A 24,987-nucleotide genomic window follows, 5' to 3' on the forward strand; every position below is an offset into this window, starting at 1 on the left:
TATTTTTGAAACACTTTTGTAAAAACATTGCAATAAAAACTGCGGTGCATGTTTGTCACAAAATAAACTTACAAAGATATAACTCTTATTGACTAAACAAACTGTTTGATTTTATCATACAAATCTTTTCTCTTACACTATGTTGCTTAAAGGCAAACAAACAAATTACAATTATTTTTTTTTTGTCTTAAACTAAGTTTTTGGATTTTTTGTTTACTCATTTTTCACATGGTTGATATTATTTATTAGGGGGACTGGAAAGTAATATAATTTCTGTGAACATATTTTACAGAAAAACTGATCGATTTTTTCCACTCCAATTGTATACTTTATGGCAAAAGGCTGTTGATAGTTAAGGTGAATATATTGTTGATCAGAAATAAAATTTATAAATATAGTCGTGTGAATTTAACTTAAGAAAGCGACATTACTTTCCGGTCCCTATAATATATTCATCAAACATTGATAAATTTCATTTAGAAAGAAAATCACTCAACAGTTGGTGTTCAGTTTTCGGCCGATTCTTCTCAGCAGATCAGTATTTTGTGCCTGTGGTATCTTTCTACTTTTAATGGTGATTAATGATTCAAAAGTGTGTGTAAATGCCTATTAGAATGAAGATATTTTAAATTTGAATTGGAGTGAAATAAGATGACATTTTTTATTTCAAATTTCTTTTGCTTTCTTTGCATCACACTGTTTGGTTGTGACATTTACAATCTGATGATCTCATTATTTTCGTTAATCTATTGTAAACAGAAAAACTGCAAAAACAAAAAAAATCATATCAGAATGTTTCTCTGACCTTATGAGTCAATAATTAAAAAATATTTAAACACTCAAATTACACTGATATCTAAAAAATGTTTATATTTTTATGTTTAATTCAGTCATTATGTTCACAAAGTTTTACCGCCATTAAATGTTTTTTTTGAGTCACTAGAATTATTTGCATTTAGCCATTGTTCTCTATTTTATTACTTTGTGTTTCGTTTTATTTTATTGCGAATAAAAATTTATGGAGCATTAATTATTTCAACAAAGGGCAATATTTACTAACTGTGACATAGTTGCATGATAACAAAAATAATATTTTAGTTAGAATTACTCTTATGGAGCTATAAACACGCATAAGAATTTTATACTAAAACTATTTTGTAATTGCAGTGATACTTTACATGTCTCAAGATATCTAGAACTTAGACTAGATTAATATCATAATTAAATGTAGATCTGTTACTGTATTACTTTTAAATTTTATGAGGAATTAATTTTTATTTTTCTGGAACAGTTTCTCCAATCCATTTCAAGTACGGCAGGTTGCCATTTTTTATAGGAAGTGATATTACTTCACACACTTCATAAGGATGGTTGGAGCGAACAAACTCTGTAAGTTTATCCACATGTGATGTTCTCGTCTTGATCATCAGCAATGCCTGAAAAAATAACCACATAAATTTAAACAATAAGTAGAATGGTTTCAAAATACATATTTGCTAAGCTTATATTTGAAATTATATAAGAAATGTATTATTTGAGAATTACAATGTTCAATTAATTAATGTAACATATTTAAAAGTAATCACTTTACACAAGGTGATTGGATATGGGTGTAAAAGCCGAAGCTATTTGCAGTACCATTGTTTCAGATGAAATTAGTTGTTAGCCCAGGGTGGTTTTACAGCTTCATTAGAATGGAGTTCATAGAGTTGAAAGATCCATGAACTTATAAGGTTCAGGAGTGGAGACCATGAACTGGCAAGTTGAGCATTATAATTGAAGATTCAGACAAGCTATGCTACTTATTTCTATACAGAGCAATTACTTCAATTTTCTATAATCTGTTTACTATAAGTAGTAGGCATAAAAGCTATTATAATCAATAAATTAGTATAATGAATACATTTATGTAGAACTACACTACTATAGTTCACTGTATAATACTACACATTACACATAATGGCGTTTTTTTTCTTTAAATATTTATTTAATTTTGTAATTTTATCAAATTAATTATAGTAAATAGCTGATATCGGTAATCAATACATAATTAAAAATTTTAAGCAGTGTCAATTATTAAATTACCAATGCTTTTACATATTTATACAAGGCTCTTATCAACATTATTTGCACTGGCTTTCTTAACTTCAATAAAAATGTTTTCAAGAAAAATAAAACGTCTTTTCTTCTTTAAAATATCTAGTCAATAATTCAACTAGTGTACATCATACCATTGACACATGGTAATAACTTATTCATTTATGCTTACTACTATCAACTTATGATTATTTTGCAATCATGTTCCTACTTCATAACAAAAATGTCAGAAAATCCCAATATTATAGAAACTGAAATCAGATCAGTTACCAAAGCAATACACAGTGCTAAACACTGCACCTAAGAAGGGTGCTGATCCTCAGTAGTGAGAGACATAATAGCATTCTAAAACTTAAAACTGCTATGGTTCCTGCCAAACTCTGATCTGTCAACACCCCACAAAAAAGGAATTTATCAGGAAACTTATCAAGATTATTAAAAATAATAAAAACAGTTGTCCCACCTCACTGTCTTCATTTATCTCACCCTTCCACTCATATATGGAGGTAACTTGTGGTATAATGTTAACACACGCAGCTAGTTTATTCTTCACCAGACCATTGCCAATTGTTTTTCCCACATCTGTACTAGGCACTGTTACATACGCCACTGAATATTTATCTGGAATTTATAAAAAGTATTCTTTTTGCAATATACTATTTACCAGGACTGAGGTAGCTTAGGTAGTGATCAAAGACAGTGATTTATAACAGATAACCATCTGTTATATTCTATTATATATCTAGATTTCTGATAAGCAGACACAGTATTCATAAAATTATTTAAACACGATTATTTAATGATTGGTATTTATAATTTTATTCCAACTATGAGTTAATTTAGGTATTTAGTGAAAATAATAAATAAATAACATGACCATGGTTAATAAAGTAGGGAACATACTTATGGAGGAGGGGGAGGAATATACTTATTATTTGTAAAGAAAATATAATGTATTCACCCTATTAGATAGATAATGTAATTTCTTTATATTATCAAAAGGAATTCAAAATATTAAAATAATACATATAAATAAATTTGTTTCCACACTATTGCATATTTTACATATAAGTGTGTTACATTCCCAGCCTGACATCTATTAATAGTTAAGAATACAAAATCCTGTAATTGATGGCCCTAAAAAGTCAGAATTGACTTGAAATTTATTCTATCCAGAAATTTTTAGGTTCTTTTTTTTGACATAGATCGATTTGGTTTAACTTACTTCATAAGTAAACCATGATTGTCGAGGAGGTTGACTTTGTTATATACATCTTTATTCAATAGGAGTATACTTATATGCACGATCGTTCGACGATAGCTATTATTCATAACAATGTTATAACGGTGACTAACGGAAATGAAGTAGTCTAGATTTTTGAATTTCAAAACTTACCCATAATTACGGGCATAACACAAAACTAACGACTATTAAACATAAAATGATACAAGGTACCTGCTTCGCTACTCCCAGAAGACATATTCGCATGTGACATCACTAAACAAGGCCTGATGATTGACAAATAAATCGTAAATAAGTATTTTCTGTTAAGGTTTACAATCATTATATATCTAACGATTTATTCCAAATTTATTTTCCTTCGAGTCTGAAAAAGGATAACACCGGTACTAATCAACACAACCAATGACAAGTGACAGCATAGATAATAAATATATCGGAAAAAAACTGAAAACACAGTACCCTGATAAAGACGTGATTGTTCAACTCAATAAAGTTAATTATATAATTAAGACCCACCAATAAATATTACTTACTATGAGTTAAGGCAAATCTTTTATAGTATTTATTTTAGATTTTTTTTTTAATTAATAGTTGCGGTTTTTTTTTCAAATTTCGTTTATCTGAACATCGACATATTAACTAAAGATCTTAAGCGCTTTTCAATTATTTTTTTTTTGTTATAACACTATTTTAAAACAAAAGGTGACAAGAGAAAATTTTCGTATATTTTTAATATACAAAAATTTAGTTTTTAAAAAATTGTGTACCTAACTCTATAAATCATTTACAATTTTAATTACAGAATTAAGGGATATTCATTATAACAAGTGCTGTATATGAATAATGGTAAATTTATTTAGTAATTTATAATTAAATTCTATTGTAGTAAATTAAAATGGAATTGGATGGTGAACTTTATTTCATAATTTTAAAATTGAAGTTATAAAAAAAAATTTAAATAAAATAAAAAGATTATCTAATTTACTAAGTTTACTATCAATATCTTTGTATAATAATATACTTCTTTTTTTACTTTCAGGCAAAGAAATGTAAACACTCGTTTTTTTGTCGCGACAGGTCTAGACCGATAATTTGCTTCAAATATAAACACTTCTTACGTCGTTATGCTTAACTAATGAGATAAGGTTTTATTTCAATTTCGAGTAATAATCTGACCGATTAATACAGTATAATGAAATAACTCAGCGGGAGACGTTCCATTTTAATCTTGAAGATTGTGAATGCATAGCGCTGGGTATAGCGTCGGGCCAGCCAGCGATTGCCTAATTTTGAGAGGAGCTGATATTAAAATTATTATATTCTATTTAATACATTAAAATTGATCATTTTTTATGATCGATTTTTTCAGCACGCTTTAAATTATAATAATAAATGAAGTTTTAATAGAGGAATTTTCTAAAACAAAAAAAATAACGTGTTATTGATTTTTAATAAGTAGTATTACTTACTTTCTAAATACGCCCATTAATATGTTCTATATGTTGCATCACTTGTAAATAAGTATTGTATTATTTTTAAAACAGTAAAGAAGTGTAGTTCTTTTCAATGTTATTTTTTAAATTGGTAATGGATTTGTAAATTTCTTTATGTTTTCCAGGGGTGTTAAAAATTCTAGAGGCCTGTGGGTGCTTTATAGTTTTACACAGAACATTGTTGTAAATAATTTTGTGTGGAACTGTACTGTTATTATCTAATAATACGATTTTTTTGTTATTAAAAAATAGAAAAAGGTAGTCTATTCATCCAGTTGTTTTTGTTCCGATGCGGCGACATGGAGAAAGAGTGGACGAACACATTCACAGTGCATGAATTATGCAAATTTTTCAATACCAATAACATCCATTTGTTACGGATTTTGTACGACTCGACAGCAATATTCTTCAATTTTCTAAGTAAAAGGTTAACTAATAGTAATGCTTTTGACATAACGTTTGCGTTTGTAAGTAGTGCAAGTGTAAAATAAATAAATACTTAAATACATATTTACATTGAAATTTGTTTTGCTATTTTCATTGAATTGGATCAAAATATTATAAATAAAATTGTTAATTATTAAACTGTTAAGGTACCAATTTATTTATAATACATTAGGTGTATAAACTATACTGTATATTTTAAACTGTTTAAAATATATGGAAGCTTTTAAGAATAAATATGTGGAGTACATAGCTTAAATATTTATGACTTGTGTGTGTGTGCTTTCCCAAAATTGAATAATAAAACAATTCCTGTTTCACAATTTTATATTCCATTGTTCCTGATCATTATTAACTCTGAATTTTTTTTTATATTGCAACAAATACTGTTTCGTTATGTAAAAAAAAAATATAATTTTTACCTTAATCTAAAGGAAGAAGCAAATATCTTGCCTAAAAGCTATTAGCTACATATAACTTCCTTGTAAAAATAATGTCTTATACATATATAAGAAACCCAAAATAGAAAATCCCGTCATTATTCTGAAATATAAAACAGAATTCCTAACATTGACATTTGACGCACAACTGTTTATTTTTATCATTATTGACATTCGACCAGACATTATTCAAGGCCTCGATGTTAGTTTTTTTTAATATTAAATCTTAACAATGAAATCCGAAAATAAAAATGGCGCCGGCGATAATTAAGACGGTTCGTAATCAAGACGTATCAATTAACATGGACGTCTATTCACTCGTACAAGAAGAAAGTAAACGGTTACTTTTACTTTCGCTTTGAAAATGGAAGTAAAAAAAAAATAGAGAACCGATCTTTATAATATTCGGATTGTCGCTAGCGTTATATTTACATTTGTTTATAATAATAATTTGTTTTATATAAATATAATGACGTAAATATAACATTTAAAATATACGGTACGTAATTATAAAAATTAGTCTGAAAAATATGACTAAAAATAATTTAACGAACAAAATTTTTATTAAATTAAATGCAACACAGGTATACTCTAAATCAAATTAAATCTCTTTGATGTATATATATTTTTAACGGTGCATAAATATAAAGATGATCTACAGACATATACGACATAAATACAGTATCTGGAGATAAATATTGCTGATCGACTTTTGGAAAGAGACAATCGGCTAATTCGGCTAAATAATTATTCGATAACATCTTTACATCTTCCGATTCGTTATTTCTACACCATCTTTGGTTGATTGGTAATGTTTATACGTCATTAAGTCTGCCATTACAAAAAATATAAAATTATTGAATAAATAAATAAATAAACAAAAAAATCTTAAAATTTAAATAGCGAAAACATCTTATTCTTACATTATACTGCTGTATTTTGGATGAACAAATCACTCGGCTCCAGATTTCAAAATATCAACATATGCCCAATTATTGTGATCATACGGTCATTAACCCCAACAGTCGACGCTTAGACAGCGTTTAGCATTAAACCACTAGACCGAAAAATTTATTTATATGTTTATTATTTTTCGGCAAATTGGTCTGCATTTACGTTTAAAAACAAATTTTACTTTTATGGTAATTATTAGTGGGCGCTTTCCTTCGGCTTAGTAATGCTAGGCGACCTCCGCACACTGCTGCCTCGAATCCGCGGAATCTGTAAATGCCAATTGACTAGCAGTGATAGTCCGATACAAAAAAGTTTTTATTGTCTTTTTTGTTACTATACCCTTTATTTTTTATTCCTACAGCGATGGGTCGGAGAGATAATAATAATAAAGCTTTATTTCATTTTAAACAAAAGACTTAACATTAGCAATTTTAAATTTTATTTTAAAAGTTTTAATAATTTTGTACTAAGTATGTATGGAATACGGGTAAAAGCTTCTTCCAAAGCTTTCCACTTTTCTTTATCTTTGGCAATTTGGCGTCAGCTCATCTGGCATTAGGTCTGCCTCTCGCTTTAGTCGGAGATAGTCAGAGAAAACATAAATGGATAATAGACTGGCACAGAAAACAATAGTCAGATAATATCTGACAAACAGCGGCCCTCTGTCATAAAATAGTCGCGTGAAGAAATGAATGGAAAATGCTTGAGGTCTATTATATTTGACTTCTATCTCTCCTGATTCTAAACTATGACGAGGTGATATGATATGTAGTAAGATATGATGGTCCATGCCTATCAAGAAAGATACTTAATCACCCTTGACTTAAAGTTTGTGTCGCAATGACACACCTTTTATAAATATTACCATATAATATTTTATTAAAAATATGTTGTAAATAAATGCTGAATAAAAAAACAATAGATAATTTATCATTTTATCGAAACACGCTTCGTGAGTATTTATTTAGGCGAATCATGTATATATTGTAAGCAAAACATTTTTACACATTGTGCAAATTTAAAAGTTTTTTATTATTCCTCTATTAAGAAAAGTTTTTTGTTTAAATGATAGGTTATATTTTATCCATGCATCTTATAAGATTCTCATACGCACAGTGAGAGAGTGACATACGATAGTTGAATCCTTGGATTTATCGATCCATCTTCCAATGCAATGTAAATGTACATTGCTTCGTAATTAAATATTACTGTAACTATTAGCTCAATATCGTTTTCGATATAGGTTATACGTGTGTGTTACGCGTGTTCCCGATAAAAAGTTTTTAACTGTTTTTTCGCGTATATGAACAGAAATAAAAAACTTTATCAATATGTTCTGAATTTATATGGCATTTGATAGTTTTGCACTTAAATCGTGGGTTACGGCTATAAAAGGAAAAGTAAAAAAAAACACACACACTCATATACACAAACATGTACAAATATACAAAGTTTCGGGGGGAAACCCCAGAACAATCAATACAATTTGAACGTAAACAAAAACGTTTAGTTTAAGACATAGTTCTAAAGCGTTTTCTTTAAAACAAAAACGTTTAGTTTAAATCATAGTTCTAAAGCGTTTTCTTAAAAACAAAAACCATTATATTATAGTGATAGTGTTTAAATTGCCAAAAATGTAAGCAGTTTTATTTTACTTTAAACATGTGTTTGGATGAAGCTAGCTTTTGAACTAATTTATTTAAATTTTTCCACACAAAAATGAACAAACTTATCACAAAAATTTTTGAATATAGCATCATCATAAACATTTTTTCCTTAAAACGTCCGACGATAGTTGTTTTATATTGCAAATACGTTATGATGGAAAGTTTACATTTTGTGTATTTCCATGTTTATGCGTCGAAGTCTGTATAAGAACAATAGTTAATTTAAATCTAATATACTGCAGCATTTTTTTACAAGTAAAAATCATACCACAATGGAAGAACGCGATGAAATAGTTTTTATTGTTACTGTCGACACATTGTTTACTTTGCGTTTTAATTAGAAATTAAAAAAAGATTTATTAAAAAGATTTCGTTTGTGAATAAACATTGTCTATTTTAGTGAGAGATGTGATAATTTTTATTTCTTAAAAAAGTTTTCTATAATAATATTGATTTGAGTGAATTTTTTTAAATAGCTCATTTATAAGTCACGATCTAAAATTTTCTACGACAATATATATTTTTTTATCGTTCTATTACCTCTTATTGATAACCGACTGTAAAGAATTAAAAAGCTCAAAAATTTAAAAGTATATGTGAATAAGTTAATTTAGGTTTTAAATTTATTAATATTTAATCTATTATATGCCGCAAAACGGCGTTACTATATATATTTAAAACAGTTAAATATAAACTTTTTCCCTATAATTTTTGTTCTCATAATCCAAGTTATTTGTGTCCTGAGCAGGAGGGATTACTATTTATTTTCTGTCAGTAATATTAATGCTGTTGAGGGCATAAATTTATTGATGCAATTTTTTTTAAACTTCACGTTCTTATATACAGCGTTAAGACGAAAGCCTACAAACATGTTACGAGAGATGACTTGACTGAAAAGTGATCTTTTCGGATTTGTTAGCAACCTTACTTTCACCGAACCATGGAGAAGAATACTCGAGATTTCTCTACGAGATCAAAACAGGAATCAAGAAGCTAGACTAATGAAAGTGCTCGACATAATCTAGTATATTGGCAAGTTGCGTACTAGCATCCTCCCCGCCCGATATACAGCAATGCTTGAGGACAAGGGTCTTGACCTGTGTGTGTTGCTGGTGACCATGGGTCCGAGATGTGATTGCATATGATGGGAGTTATAAGAAGGCTCAAGGTAACCCAGAGAGTAATGGAAAGGGTTATGCTCGGAGTTTCGCTGCGAGATCGAATTAGAAATGAAGAGATCTGTAGAAGAACCAAAGTTAGCTCCGTAGTTTGAAGAATTGTTTGTCTGAAGTGGCAGTGGTCGGGGCACATCGCTCGTGCCGCCCACGAGCTGGTAGACGCATGGAGAAGACCACACTCCTCAAGGACCAAGGAGAATCAGTTACATAGGGGCGTGGCAAGTAGCTGTGTGCCTCGCAAGATCGGCCATCGTGATGATTTTTAGGGAAGAACTATGCCCTGTAATGGCCGAATATTGATTGAAGAGGAAGAAGATGAGCAGAATCGGACGTCCACCCACAATACGGACACATTACTTTATTAATGCCGACAAAAGACACTGTAAATAGGCCGCTTCAAAACGGTCTTATTGGAAATCTATTAGGAAGCCCATGTCCAGAAGTACAAATCGTACACGATGTTATAGATTTTGTTGAATTCAGAAAATAACAATAATCCAATATCCTCTCAATAGTTGGCTCCAAACAGATATTTCTTTCGCTTTTGACGACTTGCTAAGGAATTATTAAAAAAAAAACAAAATATAGTTTCTTATCTACATAATTTAATTATCAATCACTCCATAAATACAGGAACAACAACTAGGGACTGGAAAGTATTTGTCGATCATTTTACCGTTGTAATCTAGGGCAACCATACTTCGTTGTATGTATTTCTGTGTGCACCTCCCTTTATAGCCTTGTGCGAAATGTACAACTGAATTACATTCCGAGCTCTGCGATCTGAAATAAAAAATATATCTATTATTATATTGTTATACATCTCATCGATTATTGGTAAGGTAGAAAAATAATTTGAACGAACTGAAACTTTTTTTTGGACAAAAAAAAATCATAGACTATTATAAAGTAGTCATCGTTTCAGTCCACAGTCGCCCACTGCAAGGCGTGAGCCTCTCCTAAAGATGTCTATAGGGGGATATACCATAATCGCCACGCTCGGCAGGCGTGTTGGCAATCGCAATTTGGTATTAAGGTACGCAGAGGATATCCTTAGTAAACTTGCTTGTGAACAGTTTGAATTATATAACATTGTATCCTGAAAACCAAACCCGCGACATTATTTTCTAGAATAGAGCTCAAGTGTTATAGGCATCAGATTCGCGCGCCTTCATCATCCACTCAAAGCCAAGCGGAAAACTGCAATGCAAAGTAGTGTCATGTCGTTGTGGTACAATGAGGATGCCGGAAGAGACATAGCTTCCTGGGATGGAGTAACTCTCTGGCATAGTACCGAGAGACAACTGCGAGTTCCAAAGGAGATCCGGCGGTCCCAAGGACGACCAACGAGGGGGTTTTTTTTGGGTGGGTAGGAATCACACGTAACCATGACTTTTCCCCAAAGGGCAGGGTATCTTAAGTTCATCTTGACTCCCCCCCCCCTCTAAACATGAAGATTTCTAGCAGTGGACGATAATGTCACCAATAAAACAATAATGTCAGTAGTAATTGCTTAATTACTCTGCTCTAAACTTAATGTAAACAGTGCACTACTCTAGAGGCAGATGGTATACATACTCAAGAATGGATAGAAGAACCTTTTTACCATCGAAATATAACTAATATTAATTGTTTCTTTTTTAGTTATTATCTATACTATTTTGTTACATTTCTTTATGTTTTACTTTTATAGAGTTTTGGTATACAAGCGTAAATAAATAAATAAAAATAAACAATATAATTTGTTTTAATTAAACAATATCATTTTTAATTCCATGGACTATTGTCGGAACTCACTTCCACTCGTTCTCGGAACATCTTTCCATACCCACCAAATTTTTATATTTTTTGTCACATAGTTAAGAAAAGCTGTTATAACTTTTGATCGCCGTAAAGGGACGCCGATGGCAACATGGCGCTAATTCAATCAAGTCCGAATCACGCTCGATACCACAATAGCAGAAGAAATACAAAACCACAATAGCAGAAGAATACGAAGACCGGCAATGATGGCGCAGCATGCTTCGCTACAAACTCTAAAGAGTCACGATCCTCAGGAGGAGAAGATTGCAAATTGAAAACACTTATTTTTAAAATACGTACCGACATATTTCCACTCGAAACGTCTGGTTGACTTCTTTTTTATTATTTAAAATATAATACCAATCGTTATTGGTATCTTTAGCTGCTTCTGGTGCGTGAAGCTGGAATAATGATAACGGTATTTATTAGTACATGTTTATGTTTAGTCGATTTAAATAAAATATATATGTTATTTTACTTTAAATCATAATCTTAATATCGTCGTTGTCCTTTCAGCTCATAGAAGTCCACTGGAAGACATTGGTTTCCCCGAAAGATATCTTAGGGGACGACAATATGTAGCCATAATCGCCACGCTTGTTTGGTTGGCGATCGCAATGTGATATTTTTTAACTACAGCTCTTATAACACTTGGATATAACATTTTTGGTACGTTTAAAAATTAGCATTTGATTTAATGAGACTGCATCCATAAAAGGCTAGTTCCACGCGAAGTGATAGCTATTTTCATTCAAAACTCAAAATATCTTTATTCAAGAAGGTGTTACTTGCGCTTTTGAATCGTTGAATATTTTAACATAAGTAGTAATCTACCACCGCCTCGGAAAGCTGATCTATTGAGAAGAGCGGGCCAGAAACTCAACAGTTGCACTTTTGAAAGAAATTTAATAATTTTTCATGAATACATTATAATATTAATCGTGTAAATGAATAAATAAACCAAGTTCCACAAATTTCAATTAACTAAAAATTCTTGAATGTTATAATAAGATATACTTAATAATATATTTTTAAAGAGGTCTATGATATCTTGTGGAACCTTATTATGTATGCATACATTCAGACCTCTTGAAAATGAAAAGTTTAGGCGTGTTGTGCATAGAGAGGAACCGTCATTTTCGTCACAGAGTATATAACTATTTAAACAATTATTCATATAGTTTGAGATTTTCTACGAATTAGGAAAATAAATTAAGATAAAAATAAAGATTCCGTGTACTAATATAGTAAAGTTTTATATAAATAGTCTTACCTCTTCAACTGATGAGCACAACTCCAAATTTTCTTCTTCAGGTCCTATTCTTTGAGCAATCTTTGGCTCTATGACATCTTTGTTGAATTTTGGTATACTCTCCTTATATATCTGCGAAGTAAAATTATATTTTAAGTTTGAATCAATAGCTAACATTAACTTACTGTTTTAACCTTACGTCTATTTAACAAGGGTATTTAATAAATTAGATGTTCTAATGTACGTGTTAAAAATCACGTTTATAACAACTGCTTCGTAAGAAAAGGACCAATATTTAGCCACTTCCGCACATGCAGTGGTAGTCGTGCAATAAAATGCACCGCCCGCCAGCCCGCTGATAAATGCGTATTGTCGATTAGTGCCAAACACAGGGTCTCTCTGTGTTTAGCACTAATCGGTGTAACATAACTCCTGAAGATGCCCCGTGGAGGGGTGAAACACGTGTTGAGTAATTTGGCGGTGGCGGTTGTGTGATTCGCATTGTTTGCCACATACGCCTTCCATTCCATTAAACTGCTTTGTGTTACTATTGTTATTAATGGTTATTGTGACGATAGCAATAATCTTAATTCGAAAGTATCAACGACCTTTTCGAGTCGAACGTGGTCATATAGTCTATCTATTGTTCTTGATATCATATCAGCGCACTGTTTAGATATTCGTCTGACATTTCTTTTTCTCCGTAATCCACTTTATTGAGACTTTTTTTTATAGTTAATGTCTTTCCTGATAACCTTTGGATGTTTCTGTATAAACTCTAGAATCAAAAATTAATGTCCAGATGGTAGATCTTTTTATACACTTTACTATATTTATATTGACTGGCGGTTGGGGCCAAAACGTTCTTGAGTGCTGACCACGCGCGACACGGCGTGAATAGGTCTTCCACAAGGTGGACGTCGCTACAAGCAGTGAAAGACCCGCCATGCGCATGACGTCTATCGTCTGACATAGTAATGATTGTGAAGGTGATACCACAAATAGTTCTTATTCGAAAAGGTCAATGGCCTTTTGTAGGAGTCATACTTGGTCATAAGTTTTTAACATATTCATCATGTTTTTAACAGTCTGACTAAAGCGATGCGATACTTCGTCTCGAAAACTGCGACGCAGCGCTTTTGCGCTTGTGAGCAACAAGTTTCAATAAGTGTTTGTCGCTCCTAGATACTACACCCATACCATATTGTAACTATTTTTACCAAATCACTGCTTAAAACCATCGTAAGGATAAATTGTACGAAAAGAATTATTAAAATTTATTGATGTTTGTCTAAATCAGAGAGTTTTATTTGACGAAATCAAGTCAAAATATGTCCCACAGTGTTTGTGCTTTCTTACAAGAATTGCTTAGCAAACGCTTATTGTCAAACAGTTTATGCGATCTTCCGGCATTTCGTTATATGATCAATTGAGAGGCCATTAAGAATCTTTATAGCCCATTTATCGTCTGTTAACCTCTAGATGTATCCGGACAGCCTCAAGACGGACCTTATTTTAGCTGGTGTATTTTTGATAATATATTACAACATATTCAACATATACCTTTATGTCATATATTATATAAATAGTACTTAAATATAAAGATATATTGAGTAGACTTAATTCTGCTATATTTATGGAGCAATCTCTTACTGCTATCGCTGTCAGGTTATGGAATGAATTGCCAGAAGCAATAAGACGTGCGAAATACGCTTTTAAAAAGATGGTAAAAGAACACTTCTGTGATATCTAAAATAGGATATTAAGTAGCATTTGTCATTTTTTCGTATTTATATAATGCATATGTTTATATACTTACATAAATATGTATGTTTATGTGTATATATGTGCAGGAAAATTATACTCTGAAATATGAAGAAAGTTTTAAAGTTTTTATTTTTTTAAATATGTATTCCCTGAACTACCTTTTCTCTTATGTCTCTCATCTCCATTCAAAGGTAGTCTAGTGGAGATCGCTTCGAGCGATAGGACCGCCTGTTGTACCTTTGTACAAATTGTTTAATTTTTAACTATTGTCCATGTTTTTTGTTACATTTACTTTTAGATATATTTTTGTGTACATATTTTTTCTTTATTTAATATTCTTTATTGTACACTTTAGGATACATTTAAATAGTTTCACAATTATGTACAAAAAAGTTAAAAGGGCGGTCTTACACAAGGCAATCTCTTACAGATAAAGTGTAAAATAATAATAATAATTATTGCTTACTTCTTGGACTAATCGTGACACGTAATTATGTGGATATTCAATCACTTTCTTGCATACGCTGAGATCCTTACATTCTTCTGGGATTTTCGGTTTGAAGGAGTTCCTATGTGGCAACATGTCCGGAAAAATGACGCCGCTGTTTTGACCTGAATAAATTAAGTAAAAATTAATTAATTTGATGTTTTCTTGCCGGAATTTTTTTATCATCTACCTGTAAACTGCAGTGCACTACTGCAATCTAGTTTGATGAAGGAGTATTATTGATATCATCATCATCATCTGTTGGACATAGGTTTCCAATAGGACAGAAAGCGTAGTCCAGCATTTCTTGACGTTCCTAACAAGGTCATCTGTTCGTGGACGTCCTGCTTGTCGGTCCTGGTGTCAGAACCTTAAAGTCACAGCAGCCATCGGTTTTGGTATGTGACCTGCTCACTGTCTCTGCAATTTGCAAATACGCTTGGCTATATTTGCTACTTTCGTTCACCTATAGATCTCATTACATTTAAAGGGAGAACGAATAGGCCATTTGTTAGCAAATATTTTTAAAGCTTTTACATCTATTTTCCAATCATATTATATATTAATCACTATGAACAACACATTAATTTATTTTTTCAATTAGAATGCAATTTTGTCAGTACAAAGTTTACAGGAACAGATAATATATGATATTTAAATTGTAATATGTGGTAATTCGAATTTTAAAAACGCCTTTTCTGTGTTATCTTTACGTTATTTATTATTTCTCAAACGTAACAGTTTGTATAAGAACCACACGTTAATTTATAAATGAGCTGCATATGCTTATTGTATTTACAACCGTAACTAATCATCCTGTATAATATATTTTTTATTATACTATTACTATTTTGTTATTTTTTTTATCTCTCGAACGAAGTTAAAGTGTCATTTGTATGAAACGTTTACGTGAAACTATTATTTTACAGTACTTTTGTGAAGGTCATTCTATTCCGTTGCATACGTGTTATTAGCTAGTATTAAAGTTTACAATACTGCACTGGATATTTCATTTTACACTGATATTTCATTTCTATTATATTATCATGTAAAAAATGTAAATAGAAGTGAAGTGGTAATGGGCCAGGCATGAGGGCAGGTTCGAGTGGCAGCCACGTGCCGGTAGACACGCCGTGGGTAAATTCCTGTAGGTAGACCTACCACGTATTCAAGAGCGTGGGAATTCGTTGAGCTGTCGCTTGTGCCTTGCAGTAGGCGAATATGATTAAATAAAATTCTTAAAAAATTCCTATTGCAAATTAAATTAATTATTAAGTGGTTATAAACCTCTCCATATGCCTATAAAATATACAGCCGTATAAATTAAAAAAAATGTTTAATAAACATCAAGTAGTCGTCGTTTCAGCCCATACAAGTCCACTGCAAGGAATAGGTATCTCCTAAAGATATCTATGAGGAGATATATCATAATCGCCACTCTTGGCACGCGAGCTGATGATCGTAGTTTGGTATTATGATACGCAGAAGGTACTGCTGCTCATCCTCTGGTAATTTATTTGTGAGCAGATTCAATCCTTTATGACTAATGCATAAAGTTTCACACTTTCCTCATCAAGTGAATAGAACCCGCGACATACGATCGCAGCAAATATTTTTAAAGTTTTTACATGTCTTTTCCAATCATAATATATATCGATCACTTTGAACGACACATTGATTTACTTTTTCAATTGGAATGCAACAGGCCAGTAACTCTTGGCAGTACAAACTCTATAGGAACAGATAATATATAATAATTAAATTGTAATATGTGGTAATTCCAATTTTGAAAACGCTTTTTCTGTGTTATCTTTACGTTATTTATTATTTCTGTTAATTTATAAATGTGCTACACATGCCAAGTGAGATGTACACATATACAATAGAGTTCCATAAGATATCTAAAACCTTCGTTTTCTTAGTTTTAAATCGGAAATAATTCTATATGATCGATATATGGCGATCCTTTCTCATTAATGCACAAAGTGTGAATTATATAAGATTATGTCAGCAACCTACGATTGTAAGTATCAGTATTCTACCGTTTGGTTACCATTGCAAACATATAAAACTATTTATATATTTATATAGAACTATTACAGAGTAAAGGAATTTATAAACGAACACAAATAAACCTTGGCAATCGAGAGGTCGAAATATTTTTACAATAAACTTCCGTGTAAAGTATCTTAATTATGTTGCAATAAATCTAAAAAGTTTATTAAACATGTAATAGTAGAAAAAATTCTATACATTAAAGGCATTTTAAGTTATAATACAACTTGGAAACTAATTGCTTTGACTAGGTTTAAGATATACGTGAATGTAGCACCAAAAACAATCCAATAATTCTGTTGTGTGTTGTTCTCATCAGAGCGTTTGGAACCTTCATAGCCAAGTGTTTTAGATTACCAAAGAAGATATTAAGTAATGTAATTTAATTATAAAGACAGGAAAAAGTAAAAAAAACATTGTAATAAATAGTCCGTATATAGAAATAACTAATATTAAGATTAACGATAAAATAAATAATCTGAAATTGTAACTAAATCAAAAAGAGGTTTAAGGGACGAAAGAAAAAAAAGCCTCCACCTAATAAGGTATTTTTTTATGCTCCTATTTTTGAGAACTTCTCGCTTCCTCTATCATGCGGACAGAGACGTTACATGTTCAGGAATAATAAAACTTCTATTCTTCACAAGTTCTTTCGTGCTTTACTCTAGTCATTAACAAAATCTATCTTTCCATCTATTACACTTCATCTGCTATTCATCGCCTTGCTTCCCTCAAAACAGTTTTAATTCAATTTCTTTTAATTTATATTTTACTCTTTTAACCTAGCATTATTTTTTTTTGGATTTTTCTTTGTAACAGTATGTAATACTTTACTTAATTTACATGAATTAGAGACTTGCTCGAGTCTTATACTGCTTTTGAGTCTTGTTTTTATTTATCACATACTGCATTTCCTTTCCACTAAACCCTAAGAACGATGGGCGCGGTTAATCGTCGCCCATCTCTAGCCCGGAATCAGAGCGAAGCCTCCAAAAAACAGGACAGCCGGTAATACAATAAGGTTTTCTTATATTACCCCCATTTTTGTGGACCTCTTGTATATTCCTCCATCTTGGGTACAATGACAATTTTATCTTAATAATTTTTGTACATTTCTTTTTTTATTTGCTCATTCATAAGGTTTACAGACGACCTTGTTAAGGTTGGAAGACTGGATGTAACTTCCAACTGGTGCTAATGGAAAACTGGTCCCTCATTTCGGGCATCAATGGTAAGCTCACAGTTGCAAAACGGACCAAGGAGAATGCCATGCTCGATGCTGATTGTAGGCAATGAGCAGGCCATAGGGATCGTCGTTGCGACCTCAAGTCTTAGAGACCACGGATTAGCAAGCTCAGAGAAGATTGTACTTAACAAAGTAGGATATAGGTCGCTTCAAGCCGGTCCTATTGGAAATTTGTCGAGAGGCCTAAATCCAATAGTAGACTTTATCATATCAAACTTTGCTCCTTTGGCATTCTTTTCGAAAGGTGTGATCACACAAATGATCATCATAAGTGATGTAAATTAGATAATAATACGAATTAATAAACATATGCACGGTATGTTGTTTAAAATAGCCAACGCATTGATAAACGACTAATAAATCTGCATACATATGTACAGCGATTACGTAGTTTTAAACGGTTGGCTGACAAATTTGCGTTTACCTTCATTTCTTTGCGCGGCCCGCGTTTTCCTGTGATAATGTCGTGATGTGTGAGTGTGCGCCGATATGTTTATCTGAAAACGAAAGGATACGATTTAATTGTTATGTTTATTATAAAAATAAATCGAATTAGTGTCTATTCATATTAAACATTTATAAAATGACAATTTAAATAGTGGCAAATGAGTTATATATATAAATATATATAACAACTTTGATTATATTATTTCTTATTTATGTGTTAAATATTATCTTACGTTTAAACCGAAATAGGTGTTTCATGTAGTCTATTTATTGGTAGTTAAAATATCTAAAGTCTACTTCATAAATTTTGCTATTTTAGAATTAATTATTTTAATGTTTCTGGTGCAAAGAAGTGTCATTAACTTATCTTTTCTATATTATCGGGCTCTATATGTGCCATGATAATGTGCTCGCATTTTTTAGACAACAAAAACAGTCAGGAACGCTATAATTTGATTTGATATTGTTTGCTAAGAAACATTTTATTCCTAGCAACTATTGCAAAGTACAATATTATAAAGCTTGGAAATAGGTGAAATGGTTTCAGTAATAAAAATGTAATGAGTAAAAAGATTTCTTCTATACTACTATCTGTCCTTGTAGATTTCGTACTCGAAATTATTAGCCGAATTCGAATAAAAAAAAAATTATTTCATCAAACATATTTCGGAGTGATCACTTTCTACATCTGATTGGTAAAAGGCGTAAAAAATTTATAGCCTTTTGCCACTAATATCAAAACATCGGCATCCAGGGTATATAATTCAAGTAAACAAATATGTTTTATATTTGATTTATCATAACATTGGTTATAAAAAATGTAAGAAACTCGTCACTGGGTTTAAAATATTCGTATGAATGTATTTATGTATATAAAAGAAAGTGTCTAGGCGTTGATTTTAATAAGACAATAATAAAAACCCGACAAAGACAGACACAGACATAATATAGTATAACTGCCAAATACTAATATTATTCATCACCATTCTTCATAAGTTTCCTATAGGTTTAATCTATCATCGTCTCACCTTCTGGGTAATGTGGATTCGTAGTCTCCACTTTAGACCTAAAAGCGCCAATGGCCAATTGTTCTGCGTGCTGTTTGAACTACCAACTGCTACTTCAACATACCAATCCGCTGGTTTATGTCATTCAACCCTTTGCCGTGCCATTAAGCTCAACAAAACTCTGGCCCAAATGTTACGCGTCAACACATGGTAAACAGATGCGCGAGAAAAGTCGCATTACGAACCGAAGTGTAAATGCCTCTGATGTACTAACTTTTTTTTTAGAAATAATTGCGTTTCTATAACTGCTCTTACACGACCTTTGCTCGTCTTTACGTTTGACACGACGATCTATTCACGAGCTATTCTATTCTTCATATATATGTGTAGGCCAAAATTTTTATCACCAGCCAGACTTTTTAAAGCACGACAAGGGATTAATTTCGTTCATTTACGGTTCTCCTCGTTCCTAATTCGATTTTGCCGAGAAATACCGAGTGTATTGTAAATGGATCAATTAACAAGCCATTAAAGTTTAAACAGTGACACTTAAAAATACTATAACATATGTCGAGTTTATTTTTGCTTTTTATCCATAACTAAAACACCTTGCGAAGCAGAGTAGAGCCAAAATCAAAATTAATTAAAAAAAATCATTAAGAGTTCAATTAAAAGTTCCAATTTGATTAAATGAACTTTATTTATTTTATCTTTATTCTAAGTATTGAACTAGGTACGAGAGCATTCTCGTGTATAATGTTATAAACTTTTTTAACAACATTTTAGCTGCAAGACATCCACTGAAAGAAAACTAGAACTTCTTCAGAGACTTGACTTTTGTTGGAAGCGGATTCCATTCGGCGTTTGTTCACCTTGTGAACGTAATATGTTATTAATACTACTGTTAAAATATTAGAGCATTCTTAAGTCTCTAATTTATATATATGGTAACATTCTACGAGTTTTTGTTGATAAACAAAATTAATCACATCACTTTTATTAGGAAAAATGTTTTGTTACATGATTAAAAAATATCATTTTTAAATTTTCTCTAACCAAAGAGTATAAATATAAAAAGGAAAATTACGCACTTGAATATATGTTTCGAGTCTTTGTAAAGATAACTTCTAGAATGTTCTGGTCCCATCAGGAGGTATCATTTACTCTTTCTAAGTATAACTAACGGATAGGTTTCCCATTTATTTATTTATACATTTACATACGTCGTGCAACGACTGACTTAATACGTTACAGGTCTCCAAGATATTTATTTACTTATTTAGAAAATCACACCAGGACCAGATGCAGTAAAATGGTACCTTTAAACGTTGTAACATTTAAGAATTATTAGTAATTAAAATATCATATATATATATATATACATATATATACATACATATATACATATATATACATACATATATACATATATATATATCCATCATCACGAGCCATCCAGCGACTTAGCTATGCCTTGACTATGTCACCTGTCTACCTAGCGGTGTATTACCCACGCTGTGTGTATATATTACATATTTATTATACGCACTATATTATAAATTAAAGAGAAAATAAATTCATTATTCAACTTTATCTAGCAAATATGTCAATGTTTCTTTTCGGAACTTGCATCGCAATGTACCAAAGATATCGACAACGTTGAGATCATTGTACATTGAGCACATTCGAACAGCTGGAGAGTTTAGATTTTTGTTTTGAATTTAGAATTTTGTCAATTCTAATTTTATTTTTAGAATAATTTAATTTACCAACAATTTTTGATTTATAAAAGCGTACGACACCTGCGTGTTTAATTATAAAATCACATTTAAATATCGAGTTGAATAAGTAATATTATATTTCCGCGATTTAAGGAGTGATGTAAGCATATATACATGTTTTATTTCTAAAACAGGGTTCTTCGACCAGTGAAATATTTTTAAACGATTGATTCGATATCGATGATTTCATATTGGTACCAATATTTATTTTTAAAATTCAATTATCAAAAGTTTTCTAAATGTCATCAAAACCAGCCAGACATAAATAGTACAAGCCAAAGAGGTTATATTGCATTATATTATACTATTTCCGATTAAAAAATTCCCTACCGTACTATAAATAGTCATATTAAATAAAATAAAATATCTTATTATATATGAACAACTTGTGAATGTTGTTATTCCTGCCCATAGACGGCCATTGCAATGTATTGACCTCTCCTAAAGATATCTATGGGGGATATAGTATAATCTCTACATGGCAGCCGGGTTAGCGATCGACATTGTACAGATATTGAAAAATAAATTAGATAAGATTTACTTTGGAAATAAAATCAATGTGTTATATCTTTCGTAATGCTCTATAAATTTACCATTTTATTGGTAACCGTTTACACTTTGGCGATAAAAAGTAATGTCAATGAATTATCATATAATGAATTTAAATTTAAATACTATGTCGTCTGTCCAGCTAGTGGGGAGAATACTGGCGCCACGTCTAGTCCATATGACGATATAGGTCGTTGGAGGAGGCTTTGCAGTGGGCGTCTATATGTTGATATGATGATGACTTGTAAGAATTTTTCTTTTCCAATATCTTTAATTACAACACTGATGCTAATATATTATATACCTTTAATATATACCGCGTCTAAGTCGCCCTGTTTTGTTTATTTCTGAACTCTATTTAAAAGGAGTAGAAAGCAATCAACATATATGATCATGTATCGTCTGTTTATAGGATGTTTATTATTAGAAACTCTCTCAGAATACGATGGCTTTATATTTTACAGAGTGATTGAAAATAGGCGTTAAAAATTAAAAGGAATTAATATGGTACACCCTATTCAAAAATCATCTGTTTTCAGTAATAATAAATAACGTAATGCGTATAAAGCTATTTCAAAATTCGAATTAAAATTAATTATTGTTTATTATCTGTACATGTTGATTTCGTACTGCGAGAAGTTATTGGCCTTTCGCATTCTAATAGAAAAAATAATTTTATGTAAAACATTACTCTTTCTACAGTATGAGTGGAAATAGACGAATAAGGTTTAAATCTTTTTGATTTAGTGCCAATTAATTTATAGTAAATGAGCTACATACACCTAATAATCAATCACTATGTATATTAGCTTCGTGATATAAACATATAAATTTATACCTTTAAGCATGTATGCCTTTCTCTAGGCTATATAAAGTTACTCTTACAAGCAACAATGTACGTTTTGACAATAAAAAGTAATGTCTTTGAATTATAATAAATTTGAACTATGTCTTCGACCCTTTCACCTAAAGGAGGAAATTAAACTTAGTTTAGTTATACGATGAATAATAATAAATAATACAGTGTGAAAATGAATTGTCCTGTCTTATTCTTGACATTTGTATAAGTGATCTTAAATACCCCTACTGAGTTTATCGTGGGCTCTTCGATCAGAGTGTGTTTATAACCTTCAGAGCTACACATTTTGAGTTGAATGATGCAATTATACAGGAGCAGGCGTCGATATACAGACAGGCAAATAATATTTTTGAAGAGCACTTTTAAGGTTGGACATAGTGTTTATATCTTAATTTAAAAGTATATATTAAAAGAGAAATTGGGTACACAGTTTTTTTTTGCCTTTTATATTTCGCGATATACTATTATATACCATTTATAATCAATGTGAAGCTATAAATTTTAGTTGCCTTTTTGTATCGGATTATTAAAGATACAAATTGACATTTTACTACACGTATTTTACTCAATTAACCACAAAATTATCAATATATTTTAATTCGGAATTTAAAATCGTACATATTATTTGTTTGTCGCCAGTATTTTATATAAATAAAAACTGGTTCGATTTCGACACGGGCTTTATTTCGGTATTCCCGCCAATTAAAATAAGACAATTTTTTATGACGTTGGTGCATTGATAAAAAAGGTAAAAAGTAAAAACTAGGGCCAGTTCCAGAGTTGTCATATTTATGCTAATCCGTGTGTTGTAGATCGATCGTTAATCGTGTCAAGGTGGGCGATCGCCGGTAAGTTCGCGAGTCAAACGAATTGGTATATCGTGAACGCGCCGAAGAAAGTGACCGTTCACTTTTACTTTTCAAACGCCGTCCGCGAACATAGGACACTTGTATTGGAATTATAAGCACGTTTTTAAATATTAAAGATCAATCAGGGATAAACTCACCAGCGAAATCCAAATAACACAACTGTATAACCAAGCCATCGTTCACTACTGTTTATACAAAGGCATGTCCTAGCCTATGTTTATATCCTTGTTACTACTACTCAGTGTAGGAGCTACAACATATTTATACACTGATAATACATGACTGCTACAGATTTTTTTTCCATTCCCGTATGATTGCGAATTTGTGGTCACTACATAAGAACTTACACATACACACGTAACTCCGTCGACGTCCGCGCGACGACTGGTCGCGATAGCCGCCACTACGTCACGCCTAGCAACTTACAACCAGTTAATTAAGACCTCCCTCGGAACACGAGACAGAAGTAATTTATCCGTTGCGATAGTTTTACGTTCCATTTTATATGGACTTGAAAGTCATAGCAGGTCTTGATATACCGATCGGTATATTTCGAGTTGTAATGTCATATAAGTTACTACGTCACGTTCAAGTTCATAGATCAATCTTTGTTTAGTGATGTTGGTGCAGACAAAAATATCAATGTTAAATTAATACGAAGCCGTGTGTAACTCGACGACTTGCTCATTAATTCGGCAGTGTTTCGCTTACAAATTAGTAAAATGAATATACTGTTTTGTAGACATTATTTTAAATGATTAAATAGCTTGGGAATGAATTGCTCTAGCTACTGTATTAAGGTTTTTTGTGAAAGTTACCACTAAAATGCCTAAAGTTTCTAGTGGGCTATTCAGTTTAGGAGGCGTTTGGAACTTACGTAGTTAAAAGAAATAAATGATTTTAGAAATGCTCATCATAATATTGGTTTATATAAAATTAAAATCTGTTTGGATTCCTCTCTTTATGTATATAAGTAATCATTATAAATAAATGAAAAATATTGAATAAAGTATGTCATTACATTGGTGTGATATTGTCTGTGTAGATAATACTGCTTCTTAGTCATTTTGCCGCCAAATAGTAGCGTGTAAGTATTAATGCGTTCCGGTTTTTTTTTCTTTTTTACTTCCCTAATATGGTTTGTCAGGGGCATTGCTTTCGTAACTGTTTTCGTTCTGTTACTATTGTTTCATTTTAGTTTTTTTTATTTATTTAGTGTTTCCCATAAATCAACGTCATACTAAAATTCGAACGACAAGAAATTCGTAGAAACAATATATGTGACACATTAATTTTTTTATATTTGCGTATTAGTGACAAACCAAAGAAAATTAAAAAATCTATCATAG

At 31.2% G+C, this 24,987-nt stretch overlaps 2 protein-coding genes across 3 annotated transcripts; both read right to left on the bottom strand.

The window, feature by feature from the left end:
• Positions 1–3,729, bottom strand: LOC137931639 (protein CutA homolog). 2 transcript variants are annotated; one of them, XM_068775107.1, is made up of 4 exons: positions 3,554–3,729; positions 2,561–2,718; positions 1,249–1,436; positions 1–764 (listed from the first exon to the last, which is right to left on the bottom strand). In XM_068775107.1, exons 1-3 carry the CDS (start codon positions 3,660–3,662, stop codon positions 1,275–1,277), a joined length of 429 nt encoding a protein of 142 aa, XP_068631208.1. In that variant the 5' UTR covers positions 3,663–3,729; the 3' UTR covers positions 1–764; positions 1,249–1,274. The 2 variants fall into 2 exon arrangements, with proteins under 2 accessions (XP_068631208.1, XP_068631207.1); XM_068775106.1 differs by lacking the exon at positions 1–764 and having other exon boundaries at positions 775–1,436.
• Positions 3,730–10,110: 6,381 nt separating this feature from the next.
• LOC137931734 (neurotrophin 1-like) lies at positions 10,111–24,034 on the bottom strand. The gene is made up of 6 exons (XM_068775228.1): positions 23,776–24,034; positions 18,551–18,623; positions 14,805–14,950; positions 12,593–12,703; positions 11,620–11,720; positions 10,111–10,299 (listed from the first exon to the last, which is right to left on the bottom strand). Exons 1-6 carry the CDS (start codon positions 23,812–23,814, stop codon positions 10,122–10,124), a joined length of 648 nt encoding a protein of 215 aa, XP_068631329.1. The 5' UTR covers positions 23,815–24,034; the 3' UTR covers positions 10,111–10,121.
• Between the last annotated feature and the right edge of the window lie 953 nt (positions 24,035–24,987).

Source organism: Battus philenor, unplaced genomic scaffold (genome assembly GCF_028537555.1).
Source record: "Battus philenor isolate CCGP_79_NKW_IND1 unplaced genomic scaffold, ilBatPhil1.0.hap1 SCAF_8, whole genome shotgun sequence".
NCBI classification, from domain to species: domain Eukaryota; kingdom Metazoa; phylum Arthropoda; class Insecta; order Lepidoptera; family Papilionidae; genus Battus; species Battus philenor.

Excerpts from the sequence above, each read along its gene's own strand:
- LOC137931639 (XM_068775107.1), bottom strand. The coding sequence starts at position 3,662 with ATGATTGTAAACCTTAACAGAAAATACTTATTTACGATTTATTTGTCA. Across the intron at positions 2,719-3,553 it reads TTCTGGGAGTAGCGAAGCAG|ATAAATATTCAGTGGCGTAT; the intron begins GTACCTTGTATC and ends TATAAATTCCAG. Across the intron at positions 1,437-2,560 it reads AGATAAATGAAGACAGTGAG|GCATTGCTGATGATCAAGAC; the intron begins GTGGGACAACTG and ends TTATTTTTTCAG.
- LOC137931734 (XM_068775228.1), bottom strand. The coding sequence starts at position 23,814 with ATGGCTTGGTTATACAGTTGTGTTATTTGGATTTCGCTG. Across the intron at positions 18,624-23,775 it reads GTGTTATTTGGATTTCGCTG|ATAAACATATCGGCGCACAC; the intron begins GTGAGTTTATCC and ends TTTCGTTTTCAG. Across the intron at positions 11,721-12,592 it reads TGTGCTCATCAGTTGAAGAG|CTTCACGCACCAGAAGCAGC; the intron begins GTAAGACTATTT and ends TCATTATTCCAG.